The sequence below is a fragment of the Amia ocellicauda genome, chromosome 16, assembly GCF_036373705.1.
Source record: "Amia ocellicauda isolate fAmiCal2 chromosome 16, fAmiCal2.hap1, whole genome shotgun sequence".
Lineage (NCBI taxonomy): Eukaryota > Metazoa > Chordata > Actinopteri > Amiiformes > Amiidae > Amia > Amia ocellicauda.
In genome coordinates this window covers 21,524,766-21,542,545 of record NC_089865.1, presented here as the reverse complement: position 1 = coordinate 21,542,545, position 17,780 = coordinate 21,524,766, and the positions used below count along the sequence as shown (strand labels likewise).

Here is a 17,780-nt window from a genome sequence, read left to right as displayed (position 1 = left end):
AATGCAACCTATTTATTTTCTTTATATTTTCTTTATATCTATTTTCTTTTATTACCTGATACTTCAGAATAGCATCATTAAACCGGTTCACTTCATAATTCTCAGCATTGTAGTACTTCACCTGTAGAAAACAGAAAACATTTAGTTACCAGGCTATCACTATTAAGGATAAGTATGAAGATGATGTTAAAATGGCCCAATCTAAAACCTAGAATGCACCAGACAGGTAGAGTCTAATTAAATCCATCCACATTTATTTTAAATGCATCAGCTGCTTCACCCCTTGTCCATGGTCTACAAGCTTGTGGGATTAAAATTTTAAAAGCATGCACCACTTTAAACTTGACCTTAGGACTCATATTACAAATGTGTGTAACTGTGCAATCACAGATTAGCATTCCCTTAACATTACTATACCGCATAATCGGTGTATAAATGTTATTCTGTGCAGAACAGAAAATAAATCATTGAATTGTCAATTACAATCATTCAAATTGTAGGTCAGTTACATCTGATCCTGGAACAAACCATTTATAGGGGGGTTGAAGGCAATGTTAAAGGACAATATGCTTCACTGTGAGTCTAACCCGTATCTGAATGATATAGAAGGGTGGGGTGAAGGGTTTCTTTTACCCCCCGAATCCTTAAATTAAAAAAGAAGTGGATTGGCAGGGTGTTGTAGACTTTTGAGAGAGGAGCTGGGTAAAAGAGACTGGTACCGTCTCGAAGTTGAGCAGCGAGTCCACAGCCTTGGATTTAGCGGCATTATCCTGGGTGTTCATCTCTCGTCGGTACTTGGTCCTCCACTCTGTTATGATGATTGTCAGGGCTGCAGAGAGTGAATAAGGACAGTGCCGGGGACTAAATAATAGGGTTGCCACAGCCTTTTGCATCAACTGCCTACCAGTCATATGGCATTCTTCACTATATCAACCACTCACAGTCCTTTACTATACATTATTTGTCTTGAACCCATTTTTTCTCAGTACCAGTCATTGAATGCACACATGTATGTGGTTGTAAGTCTAAGCGACTGACTAATCTATGTAATGAGCAGAACACCATAAATAAACAAATGTAAATTTGAATTACAACAACAAATACATAATTTTAGAAGAGGAAAATAATAACTATATAATAACTAATAACTTTTTTTAACATGCAAGTTCCTTTGAGAGGTGAGAGCATTATTATTATTTTTCTCTGGGAAGGTCTCAAGTTGAGTGGCCTTGTCAGTCACGGCTCATTTATTCTGTCCTTTGTTTCTTTTGCCCGACCCCCCAAAAAAGTAATGGGGAAAAAAACTCCTGCTTAAAAAGAACCACTTTCTTTCTTGTTCCCATCAATGTCAGGATGAAAGAAAGATCTCAGAGGAAAGACAAAGATGTGGAGAACATCTAACGGCACAGAAAGCCTGACACCTTGTGGGTTTTATCTTGAGCCATGGGAAAGAGGAGTGCTCTCCTTTAGAGATGTAGTAACTGTTAGAGAGAGAGAGAGAGCGAGGACCTTTCCCGATTAGCTGGCCATAAAACAAGGATCAATTGATGCCAGCCTGTACTGTTCCTAGAAACACTGCGCGGAGCGTGGATTGGAAGGTTATACTATTTTATTCTATATTTCAGCAACAGGGAAGTAACTACTTTCAAAATTCACATAAAACCCAATCCTGGATTTATCAGTTTGATTGCCAGACTGATTGATTGATTGATTGATTGATTGATTGAGACGCCTTTATTTTTAAACATTGCAGCATGTTTAACGGATTGTAGACTGTAATATGTGCCAATTAACACAAAAGTTGCTGTTTTTGTAACTTGTAATATGCTGTCGTTCTGGCCATAAGATTAATTATAAAGTTACAAACACTAATTACTATATGCAGTGCTGTCATTATGATTTAACCTGTGAAAAAATATATTTAAAATGTTTTATCAAACTGTTGTTTTTCTGAAGATAACTTTCATGTTTATATATAGCCAATGGAATTAAGACGGCATATATAACTGTTCGTATCCTAAACTATCGGTCTACTGGCCAAGAGTTCATTGGTAAATTTGCAGTGTTGTCTTTACATAAATTAAAGATTCAAAAGCTTTAAAATTTGAGAGTTTAAAGAAGACAGCCATCAGCATGCTGTAAATCTGATCAAGTTGGCGGAGCATAAGTGATACTTGCCAGATTCAAAGGAAGTCCTTCAGTGCAGCAGAAAGTAGCGGATGCTTGTTCGTAGTGAATTAATACACATTTTTTTAATACTTTGTTTTGGATTTACTATTAAAACGTGGTTTTATGTCATTCTCTCATGTTATTTTTGTTTGAATGGCTACTTGCCATACTCCAGGACATGGTAAAGTCGGGAAGGGGAACAGTCTGAAACATCAGTGTCTTTTGCATGGCTTAAATCATGCTGTGAAATAAAGGCTAAAAAACAGATCTGGCAAAGACAACATGTATCAATCGAAGTATCTTGAAAACCAACAAAGACTGAGATCAAGCACCAGAGCTGCAGGCTGAAAATAAAAACACACACAAAAAAACTGTCATCAGAAAGAGATAAGGGTTGATGGCAGTAGATTTAGGTGCATGTGGAGAAAACCAACAGGCCTGGGGGGACCTGTGGTGCGATTATGTGAGAGAGAGCTCCTTTGCTACACAAGCACAACAAAATACCAAAGAAGAGCAAGAGAGTTCTAGCCACAGGATTTCCACTATTGCTCTTCACGGCCAACAGTGACTACAAATTAAGATTTTTTTGGCCTAAATCCCTCTGTTTTTAAAAATCTGACAAGCAGGCATACGAGCGTGAATCCTGCTTGTCCCTGCCGGGAAACTGAAGGGGAAGAAAAACAAAACAATTAAGCTTTCCTTCACAATGAGGTAAAGAGTGCTGACAGGTAAAGCAGGGTTGGAGAAAAGTGTCTAAGAGTCGCATGAATGAGAGAACATGAGAAGAAAAGTTCAGCACGAGTAGGAAGACCACCTTTGTCGTTTGGACATTGAGGAGGAGAAAAAAAAAAAAAAAAACACTCAAAAAGTGCCAATTCCAATTTGGATGGATAATGTGTAACCCAATCAAATGAGGCATATTTCCAGGCATATTCATCTTCTCTTGGATCACCACATTGCTGGAAACACTACTTTTTATTACTTTACGCAGAAAAACTGCCACGACCTCAATGTAAAAAAAACCAAAACAAAACTAGGCCGGCCACAGAGAACCAGTATGTGTTGGTGGGGTAGGGTACGGTAGGGTGGGGTGGGGGAGATACTTACTGATATAGAGGAACATGCAGATAAAGACGATGAGGCCAAACCAGGCATTGAAGAAGGAGATGAAGTAGATGATGGCGATCACGATGTCGGCGATGGTCGGGAGGATACTGAACACAATGTAGCTGAGGACACAAGAGAGACGAGACAGGATGAAGGAGCCCAATATAAAGACTGAGCCACAGGAGGGGGGGGTTCAGGTAAATAACTATGCCTTCGAGGTGAAAAATGCCAAACCTATTTCCATATCCCCCCCACCACACAACCTCTATTACTTACACTGAACTAATGAATCAGAGCCAACTACACCAAAAAACTTGTCTGAGGGTTGTTTATTATACTCACTCAACCACGTTTGGTTTCTGGTTACCCTAAATATCAAAACGGTTGAATTCATACAGATCGTCTATGACGCTTGTCTGTATTGGGACCGCAAGTGTTCTTCCAACAGGATCCAGATATCTCTCCAAATTAAACACATTTTCCCTCCTAATTTTAAGGGACTGGCTCAGAATGAAAGCAACTACAGCAAAAATTGTATCAGTCATGGAAATAATTTAGAACTGGCAAAAGGCCCGTTTCCATTTAGATAATCTCTTCTTGGCCGGTGCTACTGCATCAACTTCAAATAGCTCCAGTTGTCAAGCAGGTTGTTCGTTCCCTTGCTTGCTGTGCATCATGGTTTTAATACCATCTTCAAGTCAGACAGCACTCACTCTGCATCCATGATCCATTATTTAAGAGCAATATTTCCAGAGGTTATATTTACAACAGAGAGCGCCACACTGCAGACTGGGTTTCCAGGATAACTTTTTCAAGACTTTGTAAAGGTCACTGCCAGGGAGTATGAATGGAGAGGGAATTAACATTTAAATTAAACTACAACATCTTTCCCTAGATTAGGTTGTGTTTTCTGGTGCTTGGGGGTTCTGCTTTTAATGATGACAGAAGACCAGACAGGCCTGTTGGAGTTACACACACGGGGCAGAACAGAGCCCCAGCCCCCTGAAACACCTCCCTCGCCCTCCCTCTGTGAACAGGAGAAGTAGAAACTGCTTCTCAAGCCCAACAATTATGGCTATCCATTCTTGTGGTGGATTTGTTGTACTCAAACAGGGAAAACGGACCAGGGCGAGGAGGCGTGGGGTACCTGAGGAGGCTGTTGATAGATGAGGTCCCACGGTCGATGCTGCGAAGGACCTCTCCGGTTTTGCGACCCAGGTGCCAGCGGAGGGAGAGCATGTGCAGGTGAACAAACAGTCGCACCTGCACTTCCCGGTTGGTGTACTGCTGCACCCGGATCCACAGGAAGGAGCGCAGGTTACTCACGAAGCCAGAGGCGCCTGGGTAAAGGAAGAACGAGAACTTACAAACATCTGCTCAAATTATATAGCATTGAGGGGAGGCAACCATTAGTCCCAGAGATTTATTATCTCCTTTAACAGTACATCATATAGGGTTACATATTTGTTTATTTTTTAAATGGCGTTTATCTTTTTCCCTGCAGTGTATAATTTGCCTTAATTTACTGAAAACAGTTGAAACTGTAAAGAAGAAAGGAAATCAATCTGTTTATTTTATTAAAAGAAACTGAGAATTCACATTTTAAGACTTTCAAGACTGAAAAATAAGCTCTGATCTCCTTCCGTCTCTCATTTTTCATTTTTAAGAACTCTGTGGATAAATCTATGAAGATTTGTCCAGGAGAGTCATATTGTGATTATAGAAAGTAATCTACCTGCTCCTCCACCTTGCAGGATCTTCAGGAGAACGTAGATACTGACAGTGATAGCCAGAGTCCTCCAGCTGCTGCCGTCGCTCAGCTCATTGACTGAAGGAAAAAGGGGACAAATACAGCACACTGGTGACGGGAGAACGTAACACATTTTCCAAACAAATTAAACCAACACTGCTGGGCCATCTTGCTCAATAATAGGCCACCTAATCATTCTAGAATCTTAATTTAATTTCTAGGTTAATCTTTATCATTGTGTATTTAGTTTTTGGTGATACAACAGACCCTCCAGAGCATATACTGAGAAGCTGTAAATGAAATTTGAAAAACAACCACTAAACTAAATAAATCAAACCATTTTCACACCTTGTGTCTTTCCTTTGCCTTTCACATGGCTCAGTTCTATTATACCTTTATCCACAGTGGTTAGATTTGTTACAGTTTCATTTTTTTATGTTATCAATCATGGTCACAAATGAAACACTGGCTTCAGCAGTCCATCAATCAGAACCATCAGTTTTACAACAGCGCCTTGCCATGGTTTATGCCATTTATTTTAGATCTAACAAAACACAAATATAAGCATGTGAATACTTTCCAACTTTTGAGGCAATAAAAGTGCTTAGTAAGTTCACACTGGGGAAAAAAGATTTGAACGACAGGAATGTTGGGTCCAAATGTACAGTAAACGTATTAATTGTTTCCCCGAAAATAGGGAGACCAAACAAGAGGCCGGTTCTAAGCATTATTTGTGATGTTTGGCTAGGTTAAAAAAAAAAAAATGTTTTCCTTAGGCCGAGATATAACATAGTTTCATTTCTTCTTTATAGAGTGGGTGCTAATATGCTATTTATGGTTAACGACCCCTGAAAAGAAACGCCTTTAACCACTGAATAAATACACAATATGTTAAGGCTAAGTCATTGCTGAAGCCCGAAGGATATTTCAGTGCAGGGATCTGGGCAGCAGCTCACCCGCAAGTTAATTCATATTCATTGAAGTCTGAGCATACGCTAAAAAAAGGGTTGGGTGGGGGGGGGGGGGATAACAGAAAAGCCCTGAAAACCAGCGTCTTTCTCTGGGGAGGGGGACCTCTGAGGATCTCATTCTGGCCAGGGGATACAGGAGACTCACAAAAAGACCCTTGTCTTTGCATGTACATGGCGTTAACATTTTAGTAAAATGTTAGGGGGGGAAAAAACTAAAAACAGAATGCCCCTAATCATGATTGGCAGGGTGGCTGACCTTCCTTGCAAAGGCTACCTCATACACAAAAGCCAGCATTTTCACCCCCGTTTCTTTAAAGTCTGTCCAATTTTTTTTTCCGTATTCTTTTTTTTTTTTTGGGGGGGGGGGGGGGGGGTTTAATTATTATTATTCCCGCCTAGTGACAAGGAATGGATAAGTCTTTTATTTATTTATTTAAAGCTTCTGAAACCGCCTTGCAGGGCAGCTAAGGGGAGAGAGGGAGCTAAGCGGAGGTTTAGCGCTGTTTGTCTGAATGCCTTTGTCAATGGCAAGGCTTTTGGCTGCGCCTGACAATCGGCTTTGATTCAGGGGTTGACAGGAGTCAGCTCCGGCACCCAAGAAAGAGACTTCGCTCCGTTCCAGCTGGCGAGGGAAGAAAAGGGTTTCGGGGTTTCTTTTCAGAGGCAGGATTGTGACACCTTCAGATACTCCTTAGCAGCAAGGAGAACACACACCCAAACACACACACACACACAGGCACACTCTCTCACACACAGAACAGGATCTTGGGTCTGAAATCCATTTGGCTTATGGGAAAATCCATGGCACTGTCAAAGTACGAAGAAGAAGAAGAAGAAGAAGAAGAAGAAGAAGAAGAAGAAGAAGAAGAAGAAGAAGAAGAAGAAGAAGAAGAAGAAGAAGAAGAAGAAGAAGAAGAAGAAGAAGAAGAAGAAGAAGAAGAAGAAGAAGAAGAAGAAGAAGAAGAAGAAGAAGAAGAAGAAGAAGAAGAAGAAGAAGAAGAAGAAGAAGACGAAGAAGAAGAAGAGAAGAAGAAGAAGAAGAAGAAGAAGAAGAAGAAGAAGAAGAAGAAGAAGAAGAAGAAGGTGACTTTGACAGCTGCAAGCAATTGACCGATTTTTCAAGGCTTTTGAGAGGGAGAGCTAACTCGATGTCTTCAGTGTATAAAACACGGAATAGAGGAAGAAAATTAACACAAGGACACACACAAAATCCCACTGAAACTGATCGAGGATGGATGGAAGCAAACACTTTGTTTTTGAAGGGACCGGCTGTGACATTTGTTACCGCTTGGTGACGTCACTGGGGTCTGAAGGTCTCCAGTACGTGATTCTTCTTGTATTGTTGCAAATCCTCATACCCTTTCTAATCCAAGGCTCAAGGACACAGCAGAACTAATAGGCAGCAGTTTCACAGGTGTACAAATACAAATATGGCTATTAGATGTTGACTATATACACCTAATTTGGAAATCACAAAACAAATCTTCTCCCATTTAAATTCGATATTCAGATAGTCAAACACGTACATGTACGCCTGCAGTTTTGGAATCAAATCAGCCCAGAAACACACATGAGAGACACAAGAATGGGAATGGTTTTGGTGTCAGGGCCTTGGCAAGATACGCTTATGGGATAACACCTATTAAGCCTAGTAGAAAAGCCTAGTATTCCAGACGATTTAACCCAAGTTCAGACAGGGGTGTTTAAACTTTTTGTTTAAACATAAACGGATCAAAATCTTGTCCATTTACTAAACACAGGTCTATATATATATATATATACACATATATTGGGTGAATAAAATCCAAACAAATTCTGCTTAGTTTATGAACATTAGTTCACAAATTCCAGTCTTTCTAGATTTTAGTTTTTTCTTCATTCAGTGTTTTATGCCCTTTAAGCTGGTCAAATTCAACAACAAAGCAAAAACCACCTCTTTTCTCCTCGTTTTTTGATCCAGTGCTTGGGGGCAATGGAAACAGCACTGGTCTACCGGCTTAATGAGTTGTAATTCAGGACATGTAAATAAAAATAGCCAAACAATGGACATTTTGTCGGCGGAGACAAAGCAGTAATGGGCACATTGTCTGGGAGAAATACCGAGCTGAATTAGCTGTACGCTTCACAGAGAGTGCAGGTCAGCATGTCAGTCTTCAGAGGCGCATTGTGTGCTCTGACGCGAGAGTCGGAAGAACTTGGACCAAAGCCACCCTCCAGACAGACGCCGCTTCCAACTTTCCATCCCACGAGCGCTTGATGACATCACTCCAGACTGGGGTGCACAACTAACCAGGGCCACAGTAGAGGAATACTAACAAGGAAGCAATAATCGGTTACTAATTGGCCTCCTCAAAAGTTGAATTGCTTGTTATTAACAAAAGATCAGCTCTCGTATCTAAATCCATCCATCCATTTTCAATAAACTCTTCATCCTGCACAGGGTCACAGTGAGTCAGAGACAATCCAGGCAGACAAGGGGTGTAAGTCAGGGTACACCCTGGACTGGAAGTCATTGTAGGGCATTACAGAAACACACAAGCACCAAAAACCACAGGGAAATCTAGAGCGGACAACCAACCTAAGCAGCCTGTTGGATGTGGGAGGAAACCAGAATACCCGGCGAAAACTCATGTCCAGAATTAAACCCGGGTACCAGGAGCTGTACCACCCTGCTGCACCTTCATACCGAAATGCTTTAAAAAGTGTTACCTCATGTGCAAACCCTTATATGATAAGACAGCATTGCTAAGATTTGTCTATCTATTTTTTAGAAGAAAAACAGTGGGAGGGTGGGGGTTGTAATTAAGAGAAATCAAAAGTAAATAAGATACTGCTATACATCACTATTTCTTATATCAGTCACTGGGCATTTACTCACATAGTGAGGAGTTTTCAAACTTCTAGCTTTAACATTTTAAGCTTTCTGCTGTAACTACCTTCTACTAAAGCCGCAATTAGCATTTCTCAACCCAAGATGCATCATGCATTTAGGTATAATTACTTCCCTCAAACTTATTAAACTTATTAAAAGTCGAATGTAGACAAGATGTCAGTTTGCAGTGTGCAGTGTCCTTGAGGTAGCAGTCTGTGAGTAATCACTTGCAGCACCTAGAGAAACACTATTCATTAAACTGTGATTGGTGTTTCTCAAGCAGCTAGGAGACACTACAGGCAGATAGCAGGGTCAGTGCATCAACAAAGTTTTAAGAGGGCCTGTACTACACTAAGAACTAAGAAGTTATGCATCAATCCCCACAACCGGCAGTGGAAGTAGAGATCAGAAAAAATAGATAGAGGAGATTAGGCACATGCAACTAGAAAGGAAAACTAAAGGTCATATTTTTATCAAGTATAGGATTAAGACTTTCACCAGACTAATAAAGTCGCTTTATTTAGCTAGTAGTAACCAGATGTGCATGATGGCTTAAATTAACTGTCTCCTTCAGTTCTTATGTTATCACGCATTGTGAGTTGGACAATATACATAGCAGAATTAACTGCGCCTGTCGTGTTTGGTTAAAGACAGAGTTGTTTGCTTCTTCCTACATGTCAGCTCTTTTTATCTTTGAAAATCTGTGGGATTTTCTTATACAGACTTGTCAAATTTAGAGAAAGAAAGTCAATTCTCAAAAATAAAAGCAGCAACAACAACAGCAGCAAAAAAAAAAAAAACATTCTAAGAAGTTACACCAAAACGAAATGCTTATGGGGTCCAAATTCTTTGTCTTGTACATTTTTTTTACATTGTTCAGCTGCCTTTTTTACATAAGCTTCACCCAAGTTGTTTGTGGTTATGAATCAAAAGAACGGCCAACTTGGCTCCAGTTACCAACTGATATTAGAAGTCATTGATTTTTATGCAGGACTCAGGATTTTGTTCTGACATGCATCACATTTTGTACAGCTGATTTGGCTTTATGCACATTATTATTGAACTAATTTACTTTTTATTTATTTGAAGCTTATTTCCCTTACTTTATTTTGTTTAGGTGCCAAGGTTAAATCATTCAGTAATTAAATAATTAAAAAATGAACAATTCATTACTTCACTACATGATAGTGTAGAACAGATTTTTTTTTAAATTCAACCACACCATCACAATTCTATGAAGTACAAAAGCCACAACATACTTTCTAATCAATACATGTTATTCTGCTGCCTCCTGGTGTAGACTGTTGGTACTACTTGCAATTGATTGAGTACTGTACTGGGAACTGAAGTTTAAGCTTTGAAATGAATTATTCTGCATATATTAATTATGTGGAATGCAAAATCACATTCAAGTGAATATAATATGATATAAAGAGGATTAACATACATTAAGTTTCAACAACCAAAACTACGTCTTCAAGAAGTATAGTTTCCCTACATCCAAATTTTTCATCAACATTTGAATGTACAACTTGATGTTGTTTTTTGTAGGCAGAGCACCTGGCATGATAAACTACATTTGGCCCAGGACAATGCTTACTCTGCCAATACCCACTGCTATCTGGACAGAATACAACACAGTGGGTGTTCAGTTTTGAGGAGATAATTATGTTTAAACGTAAAACGGAAAGCTGTGGTCCCCCCACCTGTCAGTGAGTCTAGTGTAGTGTAGCAGATTGGGCAGGGAACACTAAACAAAGAAAGAGCTCATAATGGGAAAGAAAGATTAAGATGGGTATCATTAATATTATTTTAATCATTCAACCTCTCTAAAACACTATGGGTAGTTACTGAATGAGGTCTTAAATTAATTCTTAAGAATTCCCTAAAGAAACACTAAATGCAAATACATTTTTGGATATATTTCTACTATAACATAGAAGTAATAAGATTATACTTAAATAAAACTATGCTTTTCTGGTTCTTGATCCAACACAGGGGACAAGATCTGGCTGCAGTGTGGCTGCAGTGTGGAGGACGGCAGGGAGAGCCACTCACCAATGTTCTTGTAGTAGATTGGCACAAATACGTTGATGGCTCTCTCCAAGCCCAGGAGGCAGAGACACAGCAAGACCAGGCCTTGCAGGATGAAGTTGCCACTGGGCCACATGTATGGCACTAGCAGCCTCACCTTCTTCCCAAAGCCCTGCCAGGTCGACTGGTTCTCTGTATTCTGTCCCAACAGGGCCTGGGGAACAAGAACCAGAATATCACTTTTACTTCATCTGTCAATTCTCAACCTTAGCAACCTCAGGCTTCAGACCATGGCCAAAACAATATGGCCATACTATACTTAAGAACAAGATTAAGAAGTTATTTAATCAGTTTCATGTTTCTTAATTGCATAAGTAGCAATATCATGTCATCCTTGCACAATAAAATCCATTCTTTAATTACATTTTGTTTTATATATCCCAAGGTGTCGATTTAAAAAAAAAAAAAAAATATATATATATATATATATATATATATATATATTTTTTTTTTTTTTTTTTTTTTTGTCCCGGAACAAACTGAATCTAAACCAAATTTAAACTTCTTCTGTATGTCATCGCAAATCAATCGATAGAATTGGAAGTACGACTACATAAGAGTGCAAGTCATTCCAGACTTCCTAAGTTGTTTTTAATCAGCTTAGCTCCCAATTACTTAATTGAACCAATTATTGGCCAAAAATAGGTCAAAATTTATATGATCTTTCACCACATAATGATTTTAAAACATGAAGGGGCAGCATTGGAGAGCAATTCTCTATTGCCTGCAGGCTCTGGTACATAAGCGAACACTAGGAGTTTGTTATTTAATATGTAATTATTCGGAGTAAACCTGATATGTGACTCTCTCTTAAATATCAAGACAAGTTCCTGCAGTTTGGAAAAACCTCATACTGATCAGACAATGCAGGCATGTTGTTTCTGTAAATGCTTTATTCAAACAATTACGAGATGGCCGCCATGTGAACCGCAGATCACCGCACCTGCCCGTGTTCCAAGTCCCTCTCATCCTCGTTGATCAGAAGCATGTAGGGTCTCTGTGGCAGCCCTGGAGCCTTCAGGCCCAGTATGAAAAGCAGCGCTGTGCCAATGTACCGGAGCAGCCAGAGCCCAAACTGCACCTGGACACACAATGCAAAATTCAGCCGTCAGGCCATGGCCAAAGCTATAGGGCTGTAATATCCTTTATAAAGAGATTAATACATTTTAATTTTACCACAAACAGTTTAATTTCATTAATGTTTCAATAAAAAAAAATTAAGAAGTCTGCAGGTTTATTTGTTTTGCTTAATCATTTAAAATCAAATTGAAACCCTTTTCCATAAATACAACCTAAATATAACCTGTGGTTAAAGGTGTTTTTTGATCGTTTACCTTCTCAAACATTTTTTGATAATTGATTTGGTTTGTTCTTTTACCATGTATATGTAAACAGTAGGATGGTGCAATTTGGTGGAATGTGCATAACATGTTTATCATGATTTTTGCAGATCAAATTAGCATTAAAAAAAAAAAGTCTGCTGGCCCATTGCACCTCAGTGTTCACAGACTTAGGCCAGACACACAATGAACATCATATCACCTGCATTTTGCTAACAATTTAACCTGTAGCATTTTAGTATAACGCACTGTAGATCCAGATATTCTGAACAGGATCAGTTTGTGTTAATAAATTTGAAGGCAAGCTATCACTTTGAATGTAATGAGTACAGATATTCATCCAGTACTGCTGGCAGTACACATTTTGGAGACATTGTTAATGTTTAAGGGTTATTAATAACATTAAAAGTGGTGAGTGCAAGCTGGAGCAATAGTGAGGTATCCGTGACAACCAGACTTGGTTTTGAGTAGACAAAAAGTATAATAAAATCCAAGCCAACAATTCTATAACCTGAAACAAAATCTTACTGGTCTACTAAAACTGAGTGGATCATGTACAATGTTATATTAGCTATATTTACTAGTATGCAAGCAATTTCTATATGTACTTCTTGGCTAAAATAAATGAGCCTGCAGCTTTGATTATTGTGCTGATTGCATAGATGATTTTGTGTTTTAGGTTGATTCTAAAAATTATCATTATTATTAAACAGAACAAATAAAATGTAATTAGTATAAGATCACATTCCTGAAATATAAATCCCATCAATTCATCCTTTACACTAGAGTTCAAGAGTTCAGCTGCTGGAGGACCAAGAGTTGTTTATTATACGAAACATCATTTAGTTGCCATGGTCTCTCAGTCTCTCGCACTTACATTTGTAACACTTTAAGAGCATTCATTTTGACACTAAAAATAAGCTGCTGAAGGGAATCTTCACCTGCTGACTGCTACATTAATTTGTCTGTAAAATATAATGCAAGTACTTAATTAATTAAATCAATCATGTACGCAACCCAAACTAGCTGAATCTTCACCTATAACACACAGCGATAATGTTTAATGTTCAGTATAGGCAGTCTCAATTCCACTTAACATTTATTTCAGGCTATTTAAGTTTTCATTTAAAAATAATTGATCTTTTTAATATCTTCTTTAAAAAATATTCAGAAACACACAATTTTAAATGGAAAACCCAATACAAATCATTGCAAATGTACCCACAGATAACCAGGCCTGTTTTTAAAGATAATTAGACATTAACTACATTCTGAATAGTGAGCAATTGTGCAATTAGATTTCCATTTTAAATGTGTCACCAACACTTTGCGTAAAAGGAGGGGAAAATAATGTGATACAGATTAAGAAAAAGTTTAAGATCAAAGCTTTTCTACCCTCAGGATAGAGGCCTATGAATGTTTTCCTGTGTCAGTGCATGACTCAGCAGAACAGAGAGCTGACAGCCCGGTGACTCAGCTCAAATAAGCCATGCCTCCTGTGTGGTGTTCACTGGCATTGCTATTTCTGCATAGTCATGCAGAGGTCTTGTAGTCAGGCACTCTCCTGTAAGGTATTTGTTACATTAAACATACCCAGCAGACATCGCTTACACTTTCGCAATAACTTGACAATGGGAAAGCTGTTTCTGTGCCTTTTCTATAATTTTACAAATTCTTATCAGTAGTGATAATAATCTTCTGTTGTTTTGAATGAGAGGACTCCTCTGTGCAGAGCCTGTTTTTCGAGGGTGAGCAGTGTGGTTAACACTGGGCTGTACCTCACAACTCAGAGACAGATTCCATCGTATTTCTGAAGAGTCTTAATTTCAATTCACATGCGTAACTTAGACGTTTGTTTTTGAGAGACTGCATTTTAACCTTGATCTAACCTGTCAGTCGCCTGAAAGACAGAACAAAATGAATCTCAAGTAGACAGGACACAATTTAATTAAAGATCTGACAACTATAAGCTATTCAGAAGCATTCATGTTTTGTTTTATTAATCTCCTTAAGGAGCCGGGACGATAATGCTTTTCACAAATCTGATTCCAACTATACTGATTTACTAATGATCCTAATGATACTAACGATCAAATTGGACTGCCACTGCAATGATTTTGTTATGGCGAGGAAGTCACAGTTGAGTCACACTAAATATATTAACATTTTTGGATTTGCTGAAAACAGATAATGAAGGATTTACTGTTAATGCAAATGAAATATGCAACCTTTGATTGGTGATCATCAAAGGTACTATAATCCATGCATTTGAGTGGCTCAAAAACACTTAATCTTAATCTTGTTTCAGGGTTTAATTTACTCTGTTGCAATACATCCTCTCGTACTTTTTAGTCCTCAATAGAGTTTGCCCAAAACCTAGTGTTGAAGATTTATTTTTGAGTTTGTTTTAGTAGTTTTGTTTTTCAGTGTCCTTTTATAATGCAACTGTCTTTTCATGGTATAGTACAGTTTGCTAAATAATAGTAATAATAATAAATAGACTTTACAGGCTGTAGACTGGTATAAACAGTGCTGATGAAGCACAAAGACATATTTAGTAACATTCAAATTCCACACATCTTTCTGCGCATATGTATAAATGAATAGGTCATGTGAAGGGTCTCTTATTGTGTAAGGGATGTTACCTCATGCAGTTTTGGTTCTGGCTGCACAAACTGAGCGAAATTACATCTCTTATACAATAAGAGACACCCCTCACACGACCTATTAACTCATTAAAAATCACACACAGAAGATTTGACACACAAATAACTAAGTTTTACTTTACAGATCTTTCATTACATTTGACTAGCATGAGAACACAACACAGATCGGCTCCTGTAAATCAATTACAGTGGATCCTGGAACACATTATTTTTAAATGGAGAGAAGGGTTGATTGTTATATTTTATTATTTTACACAGATATCTGTGCGTCTAATCCTTATGTATGTGATTAATAATAAGTCAATAGGTCATGTATAAAAGATGTTATTTTGTGCAATTTGAGGAGCCTTAACACAATTGTTCTGCCTCACATATGCTTGTAATGTCAAGTGGTTGAGGGCAGTTAGTACATTTCAAACAAACTTCCTGAGGCCATTGCCATGTTTTAATAATCGTGCTGTGTTTTTATGAGGGTTTGTGGAGGTGAAGGGGTTTTGGACTTGGCCATTTTTAACAGCCGTGGCCCACCACATACCTTATGATGCATGGTCTCCAGGGACCACCACCAGAGGGGGCTTGTCCAGGAGATGAAGCTGAGGTTTTCCGCAGCAAACGCCAGAGCCCAGAAAAGCAGTAGCACAGAGCTGTGCCCCCTGGTCCGGTCTCGCACCAGCACCCGTTTCCTCTCCGTCCGCAGCAGAGCCATCGCACAACCCCAGCCCACCACGGACAGGCACCCGTAATTCAGCACGTAGCCAGGGAGCAGGCCGGGTCCCACTGCTTGCCACACCATCCCCCCGACAAACTGCAGCAAGAGCAGCGTGGAGAGGCACAGCTGGAGCACATAGAGCTTGGAGCGAGGCACGAATTTGGGCTCCATAGTCGTGCCATACTTCCTGTAGCAGACAAAATGGAGGGTGCCGAAGAACAGGGAGACGGTGAGGAGCGTGGTGGGGACCAGGGTGAAGTAGAAGCAGGGCAACAGGCCGTTCTGCACCCACACCTCCCCTATAGAGCTGTTGGATTCACAGTAGCTTCCTAGGATGACCATTTTGAGGATGGAAGTCTGAGGGGAAGAAAAGAAGAAAGCGTTTACAATGCAAGGGACGCCAACATTCTCATTTCACTTGCCAGGGAACACGTTTGTAACAAACAACCGCCTGATTTGTTCACACTGGAAGTTTTACAGAATACAGCATTACACTTTGATGATAATCGTCTCATGCCCTGCCTTTTAAATAAGACCATTTCTGATTAATGCATGTAGTTCTACCCAACAAGGAGAAAAATTAGAGGACACAAACACAGTCCTATTATTCACATCATTCATCAGTCCAATGCAATTCAAGATGGCAGCATGCACTGGAATGAGGAGGGTGTCCTCTGGGCTGCTGTCTACCTGCCATATTTAAATTGTGCTGAAGAAATGCCAAACACGGTCACGCCAGAATTTGAAGATAGGCGTCTCTATAGCAGCTGGGAGGTCAAACCTCCTGGTATGACTTTCACATTCAATCATTCTGCTTCAACACGTGTAATTAGAACATTTTGTTCAAAACCCTATTCGGTTTTTATCAGTAGCAATTAATGACATTGTACACAGAGCTCATCTCAGTTAAGCATCTGCCAAGAGACCCTGGCACCGGAGGACACGGTTTTCAAGGGTCAGGGGTAATTACTGATGCTCTGCCTTCAAAAGGTCAAGCCTACAGGAGAGACTTTTAAGAGGTAAATAAATAATGTGCAAAAACATTTACAGGATGTCCCATATTGCTGTACACGTCTATTCAACGATTAAAGTTTATTAGAATGTGCACTATTTTGAGTTACCTGCTACAGCCCATGAAAATCTTAACTGTAACATTTATTATTATTATTATTATTATTATTATTATTATTATTATTTAACACTGTTACTTCAAAGTATTATTATTTATTTTTAATGAATACATTGTATTCATTAACCTATTATAAGACATGCTTTCACTAAGGGCAACTGCAGGAAAGTTTAAACCTTGAATATAATTCAAATATTGAACATGAGAAGCTGTTAACCCCAAACATCACAAGCAACAAACGGACTGGAGATAAAGGGTCTTGAGAGAGAGATACACTAACTGGACTGTCCTGAGTGTAGTTATACAGCCCAGCCGGTGTTATGTTGTGTTGTAACGCAGTACAGTCGAGCACCTCGTTTGAAAACAACCATCATCGCTACAAATTAACTGCAAAAGCTCTGCTCAAACCCACCTTTTACAACGAAATTGTGCTCTTTTAGTCGATGACAGTAAAAACCACCACTTAAAATAACTCACTGTGCACTGACCATCACCGTGGGATATAAAAATAGCACCGAGTGCCGTCTCCTCCCTACCTCACTGAACTGTGCCATCCATGATTCGGCAATCTCACCTTATTATGCAACCGTCATGCAGCGTCGCCGGGTCCTACTGCCCAAAGGTTCAGGGTCGCGTTGCTGTAGCGAACATTTCCGCAGTTCTGCGCAGATGTGCAGAATCCCTCCAATTTCATTGGTGAAGCAGCGCAGATCCGTGCAGAACTGCGGAAAATCTGCGCCAAAGGAATGTGACCTAAAACATCATAGCCCGCCACACGCAATGCAAGGAAATAGAGCTAGTCAAAGTGAATTCCTTTTGGAAACTCTCACACCAACAATGATGATTAGGTATTTATGTACACATGCATGGACTTATTCTATATATAAATTTCTGCAACAAATAAAACTATATAGACAGAGGAAACAAATTGTTTAATTTTGTTATCTTTATTTCCTGATTATGTTTTTTGAAG

At 39.2% G+C, this 17,780-nt stretch overlaps 1 protein-coding gene across 3 annotated transcripts in view; it reads right to left on the bottom strand.

Annotated features, from left to right (window-relative positions):
* abcb6a (ATP binding cassette subfamily B member 6 (LAN blood group) a) overlaps positions 1–17,379 on the bottom strand; it is a 56,977-nt gene extending 39,598 nt beyond the window's left edge. The window contains exons 1-9 of one of the 3 annotated variants that reach the window (XM_066688584.1): positions 17,285–17,379; positions 15,505–16,035; positions 11,907–12,044; positions 10,928–11,117; positions 5,012–5,104; positions 4,424–4,616; positions 3,277–3,398; positions 720–829; positions 56–121 (exon numbers count right to left, since the gene is read on the bottom strand). In XM_066688584.1, coding sequence (XP_066544681.1) covers positions 56–121; positions 720–829; positions 3,277–3,398; positions 4,424–4,616; positions 5,012–5,104; positions 10,928–11,117; positions 11,907–12,044; positions 15,505–16,020 — 1,428 coding nt within the window. In that variant the 5' untranslated portion in view covers positions 16,021–16,035; positions 17,285–17,379. Of the gene's footprint in view, positions 1–55; positions 122–719; positions 830–3,276; positions 3,399–4,423; positions 4,617–5,011; positions 5,105–10,927; positions 11,118–11,906; positions 12,045–15,504; positions 16,036–17,219 lie in introns of all 3 variants that reach the window. The other 2 variants (XM_066688583.1, XM_066688582.1) reach the window with 2 other exon arrangements.
* Positions 17,380–17,780: the final 401 nt, after the last annotated feature.